Raw genomic sequence first — 18,951 nt, forward strand, 5'->3', positions numbered from 1 at the left:
CTCTTGCAATGGGAATCTCTTTATTTTCCCCAAATAAGAAGGGCCAGTGCACTGGCTTTTTTAGCCTTAGTCACCAGAGTTCAGGTGGGGAGGGGGTGTTTATGGTAGTTCTTGTTCCAAGCGCACAATGTAAGATTGAGTCAGAGAGGCTATGGGAACGCTGCAGTAACTACAAGATTCCAGCAGACCTTAACATTCAAGTCCTCAGAGTCCTGCTGTAAGGGGAACAAGGTTGGTTTAAATGTGTCCTGTTCAGTGGGCTAGAAGCAGGCAAGATCTTTTTACTATCTCTTGAATGCTTGTGTAGATAACCTCAGGGTCACTGAGCTTGGTTCCCTAACCCAGTTGGGCTGTGAAAGTGACAGTCAATTCTTCCTTGTGCACCACCTCAACAGCAGCGACAAGGAGACGGCGGGAGCATGGCTCTGTACAACTTTCAGTTACAACTTTACAGCAGGTCACAGGCATTTATCACATCACGCTAATGTAATCAGCAAAGGCCTGCGAAGAGTCCCATGTGTTGCTGACCACGCTGCACACAGCTTTGAGTCGCCGCAGCGCCTCTTGAGCTGTTGCAGCATCTTGGTCCAGCCAGTTCTGAAAGAGACGGAGGTGGGTGAACTTGATCTGCCCGCCTCTCTGCAGGAGGTGGCTCTCCAGCTTCTTCGCAAACTCCAGGAGTCCATCCGGCTTGATGCAGTTTGAGCTTTATGGGGGTAAAACAAACAGTAAATTCCAGTTAAGACAGCGAAGGGCAGCCTAGGCTAGTGGGTGGGCCGCATGGGTGGCCCTTCTAACTCAGTGGGCCATGAAATTGTCATAATCAAGACTATCTCCTGGGACAGGATAGTTTTGCTAACTGCACTGGCATACCTAGAATGTGCAAGATCTCCTGGCTAAATTGTAGCAGAGGGATCACGCACATTTCACAGGCCCTTCAAATGTGTGTTGCTTTCATAATAATGGTAGGAAAAAAACCAAACAAACTACTGAGCCAAAATCCAGCACAATCTGACACCCCTGAGCATGGAAAATGGTAAACAAAATGTCTTGTGGGCCACACACACAACCCCAGTAGGCTGCATGAGTTAGGAGTTAAGATCTTAGGTGCCTGCAAATTGGAATTAATTTAATGGGCGAAAAGCATGAAAGTGTAGAAAAAGGAGACTAAGGGCAATATGATACAGACCTATAAAATCATGACTGGTGTGGAAAAAGTGGATAAGTGAAAGAGTTACATATTTGTTCCCATAACATAAGAACTAGGGGTCACCTAATGAAATTAATGGGTAGCAGCTTTAAAACTAACGAAAGGAAGTTTTTCTCCAGGCAGCGCACAATAGGCCTGTGGAACTCCTGGCCAGAGGAGGTTGTGAAGATCAGGACTTTAACAGGGTTCAAAAAGAATTAGATAAATTCATGGAGGTTCGGTCTGTCGCTGGCTATGAGCCAGGTTGGGTGGGAATGGTGTCCCTGGCCTCTGTTTGTCCGAGGTTGGAAATAGATGACAGGAGAGGGATCACTCAATGATTGCCTGTTCTGTTCGCTCGCTCTGGGGCATCTGGCATTGACCACTGTTGGAAGACAGAATATGGGCCTAGCTGGACCTTTGGTTTGACTCAGTGTGGCCGTTCTTATGTTCATGCTTATTCTCAAGTATCATGGTACTCAAGCATCATGCGTAGGCGGTGGGTAATGAACAGCTTGAGTGTATCAGATGGAATCAGATGGGCTGTACATTGCCTTTGAAAAAATGCTGAGTGAACCATGCTCAGCAGGGAGCCAGCAACTGAACAAGCCCAGGGAATTTATTGTTAAACTAATTCCTAGCTCTTCACAACAGGCTCAGATGTTCCACAATGCAAGATGTTCACGTTTATGTTTCTTCCCTTACTGCATATGAACCTTGGGTAGCAGCAGCAGGTTCTCTAACACGCATTCCGAGGGCGTGGTATCAGCTACGCTAGTGAACAAGAGAATCACATGCAGGATCTACCCTGCTGTCTGGACCCCTGAAGTTTGTTTCCAAAGGGATGTGACTGGCTGAGAACGCAACATACCTGACATCCAGCTGGCAGATGGAAGAGGATGAATCTTCAGAGAAAATGTCAGCCAAGGCCACCAACCTGTGATTCCCTAATGGTGGGAAAACACAACAGCTGAAGCTGCAACCAACCAACGAGTTAAAGAAAGGAGGGAGGTGCCACTATGCTGCAGCACCAGACTCAATGCTGGTAAATTACTCCTAGAAACCGAGCTGCCATCAAACACCAGTGACCAGTAAAACGATGGAGTTACTCTGAATGTTGGGCTCATTCAGACTGGAGGCTTAGCGGTGAGAGAGACGGGGTTATGACTGATCCATTACAGGTCCACGCAGCTGTTCAGTTCCTCTTCCTCACTACATCTTTACCCGTTACCTGAAAGCAACCAGGTCCTCTGGGACAGTATTAAAAAAACCTGTAAGCTGCACTGAGTGAGCAGCTGCACTGGCTTTCACAAGCAGAGTGCCTGGCTATAGCTAGTGCTATTAGCTTTATTTCCAGCTGCTCTGGAATCAGCCCATTCATGTACCACAGCTGGAATCTCACCTCTGGCAGTGGCCAAAACCTGCCACTTCAGAGAAAGGGGGGGAAAAAACCCACCATGGCACCTCGATACTGCAGCGCCACACAAGGCTGAAATTCCCTATCTACCGCCATGAAAAAATACTCCTCCCACAAATAGCACTCGATGTAACAGTCACTGTGTTGCACAGCTCAGCTGTGGGGTGAACTCACTGGTCGGGGTTGGTAAGCAATGGCTTTGACTAGTGCCCTGGAAGTTAGCTGTCAGGGAGCTAACATAAGGGCGTGCCCCTAGGCAGTACATACCAAGTCTGTTCCCAGGCAGTTTGAGGCTCTTCAGAGTTGAGTTTCTCTTCACTATTTTGATTATGTCGGCTAGGAACTCAGGGGTGCTGTTTTCAAACAGCCGACAAAAGGAAAATGTGATTTCTACCAAAAGAGAGAGAGAGAGAGAGAGAGACGCATCTTTAGCTTCTCTCACCAGTGGCAGTAAAGTATTACATGTTGCAGCTATCTCTGGAGCGCTGTTCATTGTGCAAGAGCTGAAACCCCATTGCTAGGATCTAGTTACGTCATGCTTAAAAGGTATAGTAGAGACAGGACCTTTACTAGTGTTCTGTTAACTGTGTAAAACATTGGTCATACATGAAACCTTACCTGGCTGCAATTATAATGGCAGCAGGCATGTGCCATCTAGCATTCAAGACTGTAACTCAGTTGTTTCACATTGTATACCAGCCTCAGACCTTACGTCTCCTTAGCTACAAGCCAGGTGCATTCTAAATACCTTTCCCCCAAGACAAACATCCCCATTTCCTGCCCACTCCTGTGAGTGAAACCGACTCCAACTGCAGCCCCATTAGCAGTCTGTGATGCAGCCCTTGTGGATGGGTGGGTGTGCGCTGTACCTTGAAGGACAGGGTCTTGTAGCAGGAGGAGAACTTCCTTCTGGTAGTCAGCAAGGTTCACGTCATGGAAGCTCAGTCTCTTCAGGCCTAGGTTACACTCTGCAAGATAGAAAAGACCTTACTGATCTGTTACCCTGGGCCTGTGTGTCAAAAGAAGCTGGGGCTATCTGCTGATGAAATCTCACCCACTCAGCTAAACGTCTTGGATAAAAGTATAGTCACGCTTACAAATTCAGGGCCAAATTCTGCCTTCTGATTCATGAAAGACAGTACCCCCCCACCCCTCCACTGTAATTTTCACTAAAACAAAAACAGAAAGAAAATCCCTACTGCCAGATTTCTGCACGGCAGAGACAAAGAACAATGCAATTTTCAAAAGCACTTAGCTGCCCCATTCACTTTCAAAAACAGGACTGAAAAATGGAGGATGCTTTTGAAAATTTGTTCTGAGGTTTATATTCCAGAGCACTAGAAAAGCAAGTCATTAGGGCTTGTAGAAACGCTATGGCAAAACGGCTATGCCAGTATAGCTATGCTGGTGGAGCCCCCTACTGGAGACACAGCTTATATGTGCCTAAGATGATGTATACCGTGGGTGTCCAACATTTTGGCTTGCCTGGGCCGCATTGAGTGAAGAGGAATTGTCTTGGGCCGCATGTAAAATATATAATATAGTTAATATATATGACTCGCATAACAATGTTAAAAGTTTACGATCTTGTGGGGCTGCATTACTAGCTGTCCAGGGCCGCATGTGGCCCGCGGGCTGGACACGCCTGATGCATACATAAATCACCTGCCTGAAGTTTTGCCAACCCAGCTGTCTATGCAGGATTTTGCCAGCATGGCTGTTTCACAGATCTGAGTGAGACAGCTATGCCCACAAAATTGTGCAGAGTAGAGCTGGCCCCCGAGGTAATAAGGATGGAGGAGGGGCAGGGAGCCAGACACAGGCTGCTCACAGGAAACCATGTTTGTCCAAGAAGCTCACACAGTTGTTTCGGGGTTACCTTTGAGGGCCTGCAAAAGGAGCCCAAACTCCAGGGGACAGGAGATTGTAGCACTGTCCAGGGACAACTGCTGGAGAGACCTTGAAGCTTTCAACACAGGCAAAAGGAGGCTTGTCTGCAGAGGCTCTCTGGGGAATCGGATCTCTAATTGCTCCAGGCAGCTTTCTGCAGGGAAGGGAAAAAGATGTCTGTCTGCAAAAACTTTCCCTCAAAACACATTTGATAAACAAACTGCCTAGGGAGGTTGTGGAATCTCCATCATTGGAGATTTTTAAGAGCGGGTTAGACCTACATCTCTTGGAGATGGTCTAGATGGTGCTTGGTCCTGCCAAGAGTGTAAGGAACTCAACTTTCTCCCAGTTCAATGATTCTATTAAATCTATTCGGTTCCCAAAGGAACTAAGCCATCCTGGGTGATGACTGCTCATTTAGTTTTGTAGAACACACCCATCCCAGTACCTGGCTACCCAGAACAGCAATCAATAGATAGATTTTGGGTAAAATTGCCCTACGTGACTTAGGCACCTAAGTCTTAGTGATTTTCAACAAGATTTATGCTCCTAAACTCCTAAGTCACATTTGAAAATTTTACCTCCTTACACCCAAATATCTGAATTAGATTTTCATTCCAGGACCTAGTTCTTCACTCAAAGTGAAGTTGAGTGAGAAAGCCTCAGGCTCGTCGCTTTGAGTGGGATCAAAGTCGATCCCACTCACAGCCAGAAACCTGAGGCTTGGTCTCCACTCAGGCGTTATGCTGGCATAGCTATGCTGGCCAGCGGTGTGGAAAAACTAGCCCCACTGACCAAACCCCCCGCACAGACACAGCTGCGCTGGTGGAAGAGTGCTTAGAGAACATTTTATGGAGGCAACAGTCCTACATCGACAACAGAAACTTCCCCCAGCAAAGTCTGCACCTACACAAAGGGACCATGGCAGTAGATAGAGGCTGAGTAGCGTAGACATAACCAGAGCAGACACACAGGCCTTTTGCCATGCCCTGAAGACCAACAAATCTCTTGAAAAAAGGGAGGCGTTGGCTCCCTGCCCTGCATTAGAACTCAGAAATCCCAGGACTTAGAGCAATAGCCTTTCCACGCATGTCCGCTATCATGATGGTGAACAGGGTTTCTTCTCTAACCGACACCAAACAACATAAGGCCTTTTGTACCACAGTCAGTAGCATGAGTTGCACCCGTGAGGAAACAGGAAGCCAGCACAGACCCTGAAGCTCTGGATCCCCCAGGGAAAATGCCAGGGTTCTGCCTGCCTTTGTCAGGGGCTGATGCTGGGTTCACTACTGTTTCAAACAAATAGCGATATTTCATTTACTCAGCAGAGTCTATGGTCTACCTGGAATTTCTGCCTCCGAGGAGCTCGAATGCCCTTCTGGCCTGTTCCCCTCCAGCTGGTTTTTGAGATCAAAGCTGACGGACAGCGTGTGAAGGCGGGGGTAGGCTCTCAGGGTGGACCGAACAAGCTCCACCGAGGGGATGTGTGAAAATACATCGCTCACACGCACCACCTGGAGGCTGCAATCACTGCGGTGAGAGAGGGCCCGGAGCCCAGACAGGATGCAGAAGATATTAGCGCCCAGGCCTGAAACCAACATTTCAATAGCAAACTAGGTGGGTGTTACACACATACACAGCACATAATTCAGCAAGGCTGGAACAAAGACACAGCTTGGATCATCTACGCCTTTCTAACCCATCCCACTGTTGGGGCTGTGGAACGGCTTCCCCAGGGATGAATTATGAGCCCTGTTTCAGTCATTTAAAGCTGGATATTGTACAAGGCAAAATGCAGGTAACAATCCTGCATTTCAGATTCACTCCAGGCAACATCTTAGAACTCCAGAAGTCCTGTGGCACCTTATTGACAAACAGATATTTTGGAGCATAAGCTTTCGTGTGCAAAGACCCGCTTCATCAGATGCGTGAGTGTGTGTGTGGGGGGTTCAGCAGAGGATTTAAAGAGGGGGTCTTGATCAAGGGGAAGGCCAGAACTGACAAGGCCTGTTCAGTCACAGAGGATGCGGCCCATTATCAGCAGCTAATGTGGAGTTGTAAACACCGAGAGGAGAAATCAAATCAGTTCAGTTAGGGGGCACTGAACTGAACTGACTTGATTTCTCCTCTCTTGATGTCCACAACTCCACCTTATCAGCAGTCAATGGGCCCTCTGTGACTGAACAGCCCTTGTCAGCTCTGGCCCTCTCCTTGGCCTCTTTGGCTACATCTACACGTGAACGCTACATCGAAATAGCTTATTTCGATGTAGTGACATCAAAATAGGCTATTTTGATGAATAACGTCTACACGTCCTCCAGGGCTGGCAACGTCGACGTTCAACATTGACATTGCGCAGCACCACATCGAAATAGGCGCTGCAAGGGAACGTCTACACGCCACAGTAGCACACATCGAAATAAGGGTGCCAGGCACAGCTGCAGACAAGGTCACAGGGCGGACTCAACAGCAAGCCGCGCCCTTAAAGGGCCCCTCCCAGACACAGTTGCACTAAACAACACAAGATCCACAGAGCCGACAACTGGTTGCAGACCCTGTGCATGCAGCATGGATCCCCAGCTGCAGCAGCAGCAGCCAGAAGCCCTGGGCTAAGGGCTGCTGCACACGGTGACCATAGAGCCCCGCAGGGGCTGGAGAGAGAGCATCTCTCAACCCCTCAGCTGATGGCCGCCATGGCGGACCCCGCAATTTCGATGTTGCGGGACGCGCAACGACTACACGGTCCCTACTTCGACGTTGAACGTCGAAGTAGGGCGCTATTCCTATCCCCTCATGAGGTTAGCGACTGCGACGTCTCACCGCTTAACGTCGATGTTAACATCGAAATAGCGCCTGACACGTGTAGCCGTGACGGGCGCTATTTCGAAGTTAGTGCTGCTACTTCGAAGTAGCATGCACGTGTAGACGCGGCTTTTAACTCCTCTTTAACTCCTCCTCTGAACCCTCCCGCCACGCATCTGCCAAAGCAGGTCTTTGCCCAAGAAAGCTGATGCTCCAAAATATGTTAGTCTGTAAGGTGCCCCAGGACTTCCTGTTTCTGAAGATACAGACTAACTCAGCTCCCTCTCTGCTGCTTAGAACTCCAGAAGTTTTCATCCACATTGAGGCTAGATCTAAAAACCTGCAGAGGTCACTTGTCACTAGCCAGTGCTGAACTCTCAGCAGCACAGCTTCATCCAGCAAGCCATGGGGTTCATTAAAGTCCTTTTGGGAACTATTCTGTAGTCTCAGGCTCTTCTTTAGGCTGCAACATCTCCACACACACAACTGCAACGGTTTCAGCAGGGCTCAGTGTGGGTGCTGTGCTGCATGCAAGAGTCCAGAGGGTTAGGACCTATCAGACCTGCCATTAGGAAGTTATCTATTTGTTCTGTTTCACCCCCACTGCTCCTCATTAGATTCATACGTCTCTTGAATACGAGGGGTTTACATCTCCGGTCCTTCTCCAAAGTAAAATTACCATAAATTTACATAAGAACAAATAAAAGGCTACGGGATGTTTGTACTATGTGGTGCAGAATCCCCTCGACCCCGTTAAAATATTAAACTCCTATGATTAATAAGGGCTAATATAGGGGTACATAAGGACCAGCCGTAGAGTACTATTCTGCCGCACACCGTACACAATAGAAGATCTTTGCCTTTTTCATCCTGTCCCTTCTGTCGCAGCTTATCTTCATAATTGTCTACCTGCAACTTAAACAGTAACAGAGAGGCAGCGTGTTAGTCTGTATCCTAACAAAACAAAAGGGCAATCATGTAGTACTTGGTTTTTAAAATGCTACATGATTGCTTTTTCGTTTTACTTGCAACGTGGCACCTTTTTCTGTAACATACCCCGACTCCTCTCCATCATCCTCTTGTATTTTAAACCCTGTGGCTGTTGACCAGCTGTCCCTTGCTTTATCCCTATTTAAAGAAAGGCTTGAAGGCTTGAACTGACCTGGCTTCCTATTTGCCAGTGCAGATCTTCACAGATCTTAGAATTTGCTTCCGTCAAAAACCAAACTATCAAACATTCCTGAAATTAAAAGCTCTCTTATTCCTACTAACCATTGTAAGACAGAACCAGCTTTTCTAAAGAAGCCCAAGAGCTCAGCAGGTTACCCAAAGTCCGACAGGTGTCCGCGGTCAGAGGGATGGAGAACAATTCCAATGTGGACACACTCCGGAAGCGGCCTGCTGTTTTCAGAGGAAGGATCCCAACAGATCCTCCTGTGCAGCCAACAGCTTGGAAGCTAGGCGGGTCTGCTGGAGAAGGGGCCCAGCCATTAATGCTTTCCCCCTCCTGTTCGTTGCCTTCAGAGAGAGACTCCACCATCTCCTCCTCCTCTCTAGCAACAGCGAAGACAAAATCATAAAGGTCTTCTGGATCTGCCCGAGCTCTGCGGTTTCTCCTGGGGCATCGGCGCTTCCTTCCCACTGCAGCCTTATATCGTCTATAGGGTTTTTGGAAAGCAAGGCCAACCGAAGACCTTTTCGTCAGGGAAGGAGAAGACTCTCCTCTAACGTTGTAATATCCAGGGGGCACCTTGCAGCTTACATCATGACATGCTAGGTTTTGCAATGGGTGGCTACTCAAGCCAGAGAGCACTGGAGTTTTATCAGTGCAGCTACTGCTCTTGGACAATTCTGTGGAAGCTTGAGGGTCTGGTTCAGCATCTTGAAGTCCTCTGAGTGAAGCAGTTTGGACCTTCTTGCTTCTGGACTTGCTATCCCCGCACTGGCTTGTCTTTGATTGCTCAGTGTATCCACAGCACAGCTGATCTGACTCTAGCAGGGCATTGTCCTCTTGAGTTAAGAGGCTCTGGGCATCGGAGTCCTTTCTGCAAAGAGGGCAAGGGCTGCCCTGGGGCACAGGCGTCTTACCCGGGTGCCAAAACCCAGCGCTCATACTCAGAACAAGGACTAAAAGTTCTTTGTCAGGAACCGGCCAGGAACACAGGGACACCTGGCTGACAGTTCCATGATGGATCAGACGATGAAGCAGCAAACTCAGTGACTGTCTAATGGACAGATCAGAAGTCAGCAGATGACGGAATTTCAAGGTTCTCAATGAGCCTGCCAGGTTTTCTAGCACTTTTTGGTTGGGCTCAGAAGTGAGTTCTGCTGCTCCCTGCAGCATATTGCAGATGGTGAGCTGTGTAACATGCCGGGAGCTGTGGAGCAGGGGCGAAAAATGCTGGTCACTCAGGCGCTGATCTGAAGAAACATCCAGAACTCCATGCAGGACATTTGAGAAGAAAGTTTCAAGGAATTTCTTCCTCCAGCTTGTTATGTTCTGTAAAAACATCCCAGAGTTAACAGACTGTAGCCCCGTTGAAACTGGACACAGGGGAAGAGGGAGATGAGGGGGGAGATTTTCACCCTAGGATGCTAATTCAGGTTTTATCTAGATCAGTAGTGAGCCTCTAACAGTATTTAGTGGTTTCAGTCATTACACAAAAACCACCACTGCCACTACTTTTCCAGTTGTCCTCAGTCTCTAGAGGTCAAGGAACCGAATGTGCCACAGAGGTTGTGTCTACACTAGCCCCAAACTTCAAAATTGCCACGCAAATGGCTATTTCAAAGTTTACTAATGAAGCGCTGAAATGCATATTCCGCGCTTCATTAGCACGTGGGTGACCGCAGCACTTCGAAATTGACGCGCCTCGCCGCCATGCGTCTCATCCCAAAGGGGCTCATTTTCGAAAGGACCCCGCCTACTTCAAAGTCCCCTTATTCCCATCAGCTCATGGGAATAAGGGGACTTCGAAATTGACACGCCTCGCCGCCGTGTGGCTCGTCCCGACGGGGCTCCTTTGCGAAAGGACCCCACCTACTTCGAAGTCCCCTTATTCCCATCAGCTCATGGGAATAAGGGGACTTCGAAGTAGGTGGGGTCCTTTCGAAAAGGAGCCCCGTCAGGATGAGACGCGCGGCGGCGAGGCGCGTCAATTTCGAAGTGCTGCGGCCGCCCACATGCTAATGAAGCGCCGAATATGCATTTCAGCGCTTCATTAGTGAACTTCGAAATGGCCATTTGCGTGGCCATTTTGAAGTTTGGGGCTAGTGTAGACATGGCCAGAGACTCAAATAACCTCTCTCTACAACAAGCAGTTCCGTAAGGAAAATTCGCAGGGGTAGTGCGGGTTAATAAGCTTCTACTGCCAGAGCCTATGCCACATGGACCCTCTGTTGCAAGCCAGCATTTGACACCTGCTAAGGTTCTGATGCTGAAAGGTGCTGTAATCCAACTTCACTAAAATCAGTGGGAGGGGTCAGTACGTCAGAGTGGGGCTTACAAACACTTGATGATTCAACAGCTCATTCCCTGGGTGTCTTTATTTCAACATTCATACAGCAGAAGCTTTAGAACTGGGACCTCAGGGCTGCATCCACATAGCAACAAGAGAGATGGGGTAAGAATTTTAAGGTTGATTTCCTATATAAAGCAAGATACAGAATTGTACCCAGCGGCTCCTGCATCAAAGCCTACAACGTCCCGCTGAGCTGGAACATCTCTTTCAGATAGATGTAAGCTACTGATTTACAAAGTGACAGAGACACCATCATGTCCCTTGGCCAATTTGTTCCAATGGAGAGTAACACTCACTGGTTAAAAAAAATGCCCCTTATTTCTAGTCTAAATGTGTTCAGCTTCAGCCTACAACTGATGATCTTGCTCTGCCTTTGTCTGCTAGCTTAAGGAGCACTCTACAATCAGAACCCTTTTCCCCGAGCAGATACTTCTAGACCAGGATCAAATCAATTATTAGTTTAACAAAAAGAAAATTAAACACATTAAGCCTTTTTAGTTTCTTCTTCTGAGGCAAGTTCTCCAGACCTCAAATAATTCTTGTAGTTCTTTTCTGATCACTTTGTTAACATCCTTGTTAAACTGTAGGCATCATAACTGGACACAATAACACTATAAATCCTATCAGAGGAGGAGTCGTGTTAGTTTGTATCCGCAAAATGCCACAGGACTTCTCACTATAAACAGTGGTTACAAAGCCCCTCCGCATTCTCCCATTTATATATCCACTTTGTTCTTGTAGCCACCATGGGATATTGCGAGCGCAAGCTCAGCTGGATATTCACTGTGGTCCCCAAATTCATTGCAGAATTCTGCTTTCTAAGACAGTCCCTTATCCTATAAGTGTGACCTACATTCCCAAACCGTAGCTATAGGACCTATCTAGAGTGGAGTAAAATAAATGTATTTTCATCCCAATTTCATACACCTTTGCTCAGGGTGCCAGAACATATCATGTACATATTTTCTCTCCAGGAGAGGGCTTCAGCCCAAAATATAAAGCCCACAAAGTCTTACAACATGCTTCTAGATGAAAAGTTCTATATAAGTACAAGGTAAGATAACTTCTGGGAAGATTTAAATATCATGGTGACGTTTCAGGCCCTGATGCTGTAACTATTTACTTGTGGTTAACTTTAGACACATTAGTAGTCTCACTCTACTCAATGGAATTATTCACATGCTTAAGTGCAATACAGGTTGAAGCTCCCTGATCCAGCACCCAACCAAGGAATATGTGGGACTAACAAAGGTCAACGCTGGTCCCTCTCCTGCTGCCCACAGTCCTGGCCACAGGATTCCACCCTGGACTATGTCTTCCTCCAGCATGCCCTGTCCCTTCTTCTCCCCGTCCCTCGCTGAACTTGAATGCTGCAAATAGAATCTGCATGCTCTGGAAGCTCTAGGAGGGCATGGGAGAAGTTCCTAAGCGTGCGGCCACTGGTGCATGGGGTGCAGAGGGGAGAGCTTAGCATCATTTTTCCCCATGAGTCTTTCAGCCCCAGAGCACCTTCAGGGTCACCGACAATGCTCTGTGTTGCCAGGTGAGGGAACCCTGAATTACAGAGTCAACCTGCGCAGGCATAAATATTAGCAAAATTGGGGTCTAAACTTTGTCTTGGTCCACCAGCAGGTTTCCAACTCACCTCTGATTTGGGTGGTCTGATTTTCATCACATCATTCCAAAGTTTGCGCCATATGGGCTGGGTTGAGAGTCCTGAAAAACAATACCATTTTACATCAAATCCTGCACCTCAACAACTTTTCTCCTTCCCTGTGTGGGAAGGACATCACAATGATATTCATTTAAGACAATATTTGAAACATGAGCTGTCTGTTTCTGAGAACGTTCAGAGCACTAGATTGATTTTGAAATAAGAGATTTTCTGTTTGCTAAAAAAGCAGTAAGAGCTTCCATTTATCTTTTAAAACGTATTTCCCATAAGAATAATCTTTTCTCATTTTCCTTATTACACATCAGATTGTTATTCTTTTAGTTTTAGTCATCTAATTATTATATGTTAATTAAAACTTTTCTTTACTTATCCTGCCAAGAAACAAATGAACAACAGAGACCAAGTAACCCTTCAACTTCAAAGAAGAAATTTTTATGAGTAAAACTGACCTTTTTTCACAGCAGTTTCCTCAATCCTTTCCAGGTAATAGATATTAAGCAAAGGCAGGATGCCCTGGAGTATCTGTCCAGGAAGTGCTTAAGAGGAGAAAAAAAAAGAACAGATAGAGAACACGTAATAAGTCTGAGAGATGTGGAAAAGATTTAGAAAGACAGCAAAACAAAATGAAGACTGATGTCCCCACTCGGGTTACATTCTGATACATGCATTGTGTTCACATAAATGCACATTGTGGCACTTGCACTTAAAGCAGGGACAAGAGCCCATCACCAGAGTATCCAGGCAGCAGTAGGACCAGTCAGGTTCCACAGTGGTAACTCGTAAACATCACACCATCCTCACAAAGCCCCCGGCGTGTTTTGGTAATGCCAGTGCAGGCACTCAGCACCCAATATGCTGCCCACAGATGTCAAGTATCGGAGGGGCAGCCGTGTTAGTCTGGATCTGTGACAGCAACGAAGGGTCCTGTGGCACCTTATAGACTAACATGGGAAGTTTTGAGCGTGAGCTTTCGTGAGCACAGACTCACTTCATCAGATGCTGGTCCAGCATCTGATGAAGTGAGTCTGTGCTCACGAAAGCTCACGCTCAAAACTTCCCATGTTAGTCAAAAAGGTGCCACAGAACCCTTCGTTGCTGTCACAGATGTCAGATACTTAACTCTGGTCCCACCACACGCACTGCATTGGGATGGGGCTGAAACCCCGCCCCCCCCCGCCCCTCTCCTGCACTGAGACACACCGAAGCTGGGAGGCTTCTCCCCCGCCCCCAAAGCTGACAACCTCCCCCCACGCACTGGGATAGGCTAAGACACCTGCCGCCCCCGGCTCAGACCATCTCCCTCACTCCGCAGTGACAAACACGAAACACGCCCCCCCACCCGCCTGTGAACACACACAGTTCACTGGGACAGGCCTAGGGCCCCGATCCCCCCTTACCCCAAACCTCTCTCTCCAGGGCGCCCATGGCGGAGCTCACCGCCACCCCACTCAGCTCGAAAAGACTAGGGGGGCTCCCGGCCGCGGCTCCTCCCTCCGCCTGGGCCTCCATGGCAGCGCCGGTCCCCTCAGCCCAGCACGCCGGACATCGGGCTCGCCGAGCTCAGAGAAAAGCGGCCAGGACACAACACGGCACCGCCGCCATCTTGAGAGGGTCGTTGGGGCCCGGCTTCCGCTTCCGGGTGAAAAGGCGCATCGGAGAGGAGGGGCTTCCGGCGGGTGACCCTGGCGAGTCCTTCTGCGCCTGGGAGGGAGCCCGGCCGGAGCGCAGCGGGGGAGGCAGCAGCAGCAGAGCGGCAATGGGGCTGCGAGACGAGGAGATGCTGGAGCGCGGCAGTGGGGATCCTGAGGTGAGGCAGGTCCGGCCGCCCTCCCTCCCGCTCAGCCTGGGACACGGCAGCTGCGAGGCCGGAGTCCGCCTCTGTCCCGCTGTGCCCTATCCGCGGGGCCCGGCACGCCCCCTACCTCCCACCCAAGAACTGTGTCCCCTGCCGGCCCCTATGCTCCTGTCCTTGAGGCCCGGCGCGCAGCACGGCCCTGTCCCGTCACCCAATAGTTGTCCCCTGCCGGCCCCAGTACTGCTGTCCTCGGGGCCCCGGCACGGTGACCCGTCACCCTATGTTTGTCCCCTGCCGGCTCCGGTACTCCAGTCTTCGGGTCCCGGCACGCGGCACGGCCCTGCCCCCTCCCCCCCATAATTATGTCCCCTGCCGGCCTCCGTACCCCCTCCATTCTTGTGCTCCGCGGCGCGGCACGCGCATTGCCCGTCCATCCCTCAGTGATGTCCCTTACCTGTCCCCGTAGCCCGCTCCTTCGGGGGCGGGGCAGCCCAGCGCGGCTGACCGGCTTTACGCTGCGGGGTACCGGGGCACAACGGGGCAGCGACACCCGCGGGAGTGGGACCGCGTGTGCGAACCCCACAGCCCCGCGGGGGGGGAAAGTCCTGCGGCAGAGCCCCGGGTCTGCGGCACCGGATTTACGGCCCCGCTCCCCGTTCCCTGCCTGAAAGGCGGGGTGCGGAGTCGGCGTGTTCAACGCAGAAATTAACCTCGCGTGTTCGGTGCCTGGCACGGGCCCGAGCCGGGGCAGCGAGAGACGCTCCTCGGCAGCCGGCACCTCGCTTGCGGAAGGGGCTCTCCTGCTCCGTACGTGCTCGCCGCGCGCGGTGGCAGCCCGGCTCTCGGTGTGGCGCGATGTATCTGACTTGTATCTGCGATGTGCTTCCCCAGGGAGAAGAGGAGGAAGAGGAGGAGGCAGAGCTAGTGGTAAGAGAGAGAACTTGGCCACCCAAGGAAAGATATGCAAGGCTGTGTCTGTGCTAGGCAAAGAGGGTTGACCGAAGATAGATCAATTTTAGCTGCGCAATTGGCATGGCTAAAGTTGCGTATCTGTTTTTGGCTAACTTGCCTGTGTCTGCAGGGAAAAGTGGATGGGCGAGTTTCTCCTTTCAACTTCCCTTACTCCTTGTGTCTGGAGAGGAGTACAGGGGTCTGCTGTGACCCCTGAGAGCTCCATTTCCTGCATCCAGACTAGTGTAGATAAGCTCCAAGAAGCATACATGCTTTATAATGGATTTGAATTTTATTTATCTTTGATTAAACTTGTCCCTTTTCGATTTTGTTTTTTATTCTGTTTAGGTGGTGTCAAATTAAAGCCAGATGAGGAATTGATGAAATTAAACACTTGTGGAGTTTTATTATGCAGCATACACAATAATAGAATTGGCTAATGTCTAAAGACCTGTTTTTTTTAGTCAACGTGTGTGTTCAATTTTGTATTAATGCAACCATATGTTTAGGTCTATCTGGTAGCATGCAAAATAAGACTTGTTTGTACATATGCAGGTGCATGGGGTTTTTATCTGTACGTTTATATGGTCTTGCTGATTATCGGCCTCTGGTTACAATGTGTAATTTATAGGGTGATAGACTTTCATTCTGAGAGCCATGAAGGCTTCTCGCACCGCAAATGGTGCTAACTTGTGGTGATTTGTTTTCCATTTCTTAGAAGAGGTACAGAGCAAGGGCAATTTACCTAGCTGAGGATAAGCCCCCAGTTTAGGGCTTGGTATGCCTGGGTATCATTTTATGTATCTGTTACCTTTTAGCGTACGTTTGAATTTGATTTTGAAATATGGTCTAAACTCTCAAAACCTATAGTTTGTGTGTAAATTGCACCTGACCATGTAAGAATAAGTAACTCTACAACCAGTCTGGTTTATCAGACTAATTGTTCTTTCTTTTTGAACCTGACCCTCAGGATCCTTTAACAGTATTAAGGGAGCAATGTGAGCAGACTGAGAAGTGTGTGAAGGCAAGGGAGAAGCTGGAGCTGTGTGATACGCGAGTGTCCTCAAGGTCCCACACACAGGAAGACTGTACAGAAGAGCTGTTTGACTTCCTGCATGCCAGGGACCACTGTGTAAGTCCAGCAGAGGCTGATGCCCAGTCATTTGTGTTGGTTTGCAATTTCTAATGGGATGTGACCGAATGACTACCATATTTCTATAACACCTGGCTGTTACCTCACACTCTTCACCAGTGGATCTCAAAGCACTTTGCAAGGAAGGCCAGTATCACGATTACCACTCAATGGATTTGGGAAGCTGTGGCTCAGAGGTGAAAGTCGCCCAGCAAGTCGGTGACAGAGCCAGAAGCAGACCCAAGCCTCCTGCTCTCTAGCCTGGTGCCCTGACTGCAGATCAGATTGTCTACATAAGGCTCCTGATGATGCTCTAACAGACTTTGTTTGATTGCAGAGTACAATGAATAATTATGTACTGAAGCAATGTCATGCATGAAATTTTGAAGAACTCTGAACCTTGATTCTGTGGGGTGACTTTTTAAAATATTAATTTGTTCCTGCTTTTTGTTGTTCTGTCAATTAACCATTACCTTTATTGAACATCTTATATGAAATAAGAACAATGCAGGCGTGTGGCTTTGTTTATTTTTAGAGGGACACGTGCTGATGAGTGTGCGCTGCTGTAACACTACTAATTACCAGTCACCTCTGAAACAGGTGGATTAATTTGAACTATTGGCATTGAAGACAATGTGGCTTTAAAAATACCTTAAATATTCCTACTTTATGAGCTTATAGTAATTGGTATGAAATATTCTTGAAACCATTGTACATTTATTTGAAGAAAGGCAAAGTCATCTGATTAGAAAATTATGGATGGTCAAGGGACACAGGCTTCTCTGTGATCAGTCTCCTAATTATCTTGACCCTGTTCAAGTCAATCTGAGATGCAGGTGATAGGAAAGTGGAGGGTGCAAATGTGGTTTCCAGTTCTTTAGGCCATTGTGTTGAGTGAATCCATCAGTTAATGAACGCTTTCTTCATCTTGTCTTTTTAGGTGGCTCACAAACTCTTCAAAAGTCTGAAGTAAATGTGGGAGCGACTTCCGTTATCTGCCTTCCGTCAGTCAGCTGGAACACAGTGCAGGTTCTCTTTGGATTCCAAGTGCTGTTTGCTGCCCCTTATTGTGAATGTACTGTATAAACCAACAGCTTCCTGGCTGTGCTGCGGTGATCAGGTGCCAACATGTCACTGCGTCTATATTCTGTGAAAAGTTTGCAGCTGTAGCAATACCATCTGATGTCTGACTTTTTTCAACATTAAACTTATTCAAAGTTCCTGTGGAAATGGTTTCATTTTTATAGCTACTAGATGGGGGGAGTGATTGTGGAAAGGGAGAGATTTTTCTCTGTTGTAGAATTCCCTTGTGCACAACCATTGCCCACTGCGTGTCTTGCTAGGATCAAATAGGTCATATGGCCTTTTGCTTGATTGAAACTCTGAAGAGACGATTTCTGGGTCTCATATGCCTTGTACCTCGTGACTAGATTTCAGATCTGTCAGTATCTTGCCTTAATCAGCAGGAAGGCATAAGTTACTTACATTTCTTCTCCTACAAGGAATGGGCATGTTATCTCCTGACTACACTCAAGAAAAGGGGTAGAGACCTGTTGTGTAACAGAAAAGATCCCCAATTGTTTTAAACAGCCCTCTGACTTTAAAACACTGTCCCTGGTATCTCTAGCTGTACAGTAGTTGCAATAAGTGTATGCAGATTTAGACCATGTCTAATAGGCTTATTAAATGCACTGATAACAGCAGCATTTTCACCAGCATAACTGTATTGGCTTCAACAATTCTATGTTGATGCACACAGAGCAAATGCATTGTAAGGAAGATTTGAGCAGCTAGCTCTTACTGCAGGGATTGGGTAATACGCTCCAAGAGTTAGGTACTGGCTCAGCTGCTGAGAGCAGGAGCAGTGGGGGTCGTTCCTAGGCTTCTATATACTTTGCAGTCTTGTCATAAAGAGACCTAAGAAGGCAAAATGATACAGTTACAGATGTGGTTAGGGAAGTGCCCTGCCTCTCAACATATCAAAAGTCTCAAAATAGAGTTAAAATTCTACGCTCGTTCCAGAGCCCAACTTGTGAGTTTGGGTAAAACACTGTAGACCTATCATGGTTGAACTCTATTGACTTTGGGTACTCCACACAGCCTAAAGGGGAATGCACTGTAGGTTTGGTGTTTGAAGATCTCAAAGGGGGCACTCGAAACTATTAGTCTTTACTACAAGTGTGGGTCCACATCTTGTGGAGTCTGCAATAAGGCTGGCACAATGTAGCTCTTTGTAGGACAAATGAGACTTGTGCTGAATTAAGATTTACCTTTAGCATCTAATAATTGTTGTTAATGATTCCATGGGTAACTTATCGAAACAAAAAAGCAGTCCAGTACCACTCTGAAGACTAACAAAATGGGTAACTTGGTGGGATGTCACGAGTAACTCTATGAATATTTTCCCTCTGGTCTGCAGCGTCAGGCAATGAAATGTAAAATGTCTGCTTTTAAATTCAAGAACTGTCTGTCTTACTACCAGTGTGTTCTGTATTTCTATGGGGAATGGATTAAATGGACCATCCTCAGAGCCCTGGCATGAGTATGAGATCTTCATGTTCTTTCTTGAGCCATAGAAA

The 18,951-nt window shown here is 47.9% G+C and overlaps 2 protein-coding genes across 2 annotated transcripts; one reads left to right on the forward strand and one right to left on the reverse strand.

Annotated features, from left to right (window-relative positions):
* Nucleotides 1-39: 39 nt before the first annotated feature.
* On the reverse strand, nucleotides 40-14,132 carry LRRC41 (leucine rich repeat containing 41). The gene is made up of 10 exons (XM_075003507.1): nucleotides 13,892-14,132; nucleotides 12,944-13,030; nucleotides 12,465-12,535; nucleotides 8,571-9,798; nucleotides 5,839-6,084; nucleotides 4,486-4,650; nucleotides 3,476-3,574; nucleotides 2,874-2,996; nucleotides 2,061-2,136; nucleotides 40-706 (listed from the first exon to the last, which is right to left on the reverse strand). The coding sequence occupies exons 1-10, from the start codon at nucleotides 14,001-14,003 to the stop codon at nucleotides 472-474; spliced, it is 2,442 nt and encodes an 813-aa protein (XP_074859608.1). The 5' UTR covers nucleotides 14,004-14,132; the 3' UTR covers nucleotides 40-471.
* Nucleotides 14,133-14,156: 24 nt separating this feature from the next.
* On the forward strand, nucleotides 14,157-17,592 carry UQCRH (ubiquinol-cytochrome c reductase hinge protein). The gene is made up of 4 exons (XM_075003510.1): nucleotides 14,157-14,301; nucleotides 15,181-15,216; nucleotides 16,211-16,372; nucleotides 17,313-17,592. The coding sequence occupies exons 1-4, from the start codon at nucleotides 14,251-14,253 to the stop codon at nucleotides 17,343-17,345; spliced, it is 282 nt and encodes a 93-aa protein (XP_074859611.1). The 5' UTR covers nucleotides 14,157-14,250; the 3' UTR covers nucleotides 17,346-17,592.
* The last annotated feature ends 1,359 nt before the right edge of the window (nucleotides 17,593-18,951 follow it).

Source organism: Carettochelys insculpta, chromosome 9 (genome assembly GCF_033958435.1).
Source record: "Carettochelys insculpta isolate YL-2023 chromosome 9, ASM3395843v1, whole genome shotgun sequence".
NCBI classification, from domain to species: Eukaryota; Metazoa; Chordata; order Testudines; family Carettochelyidae; genus Carettochelys; species Carettochelys insculpta.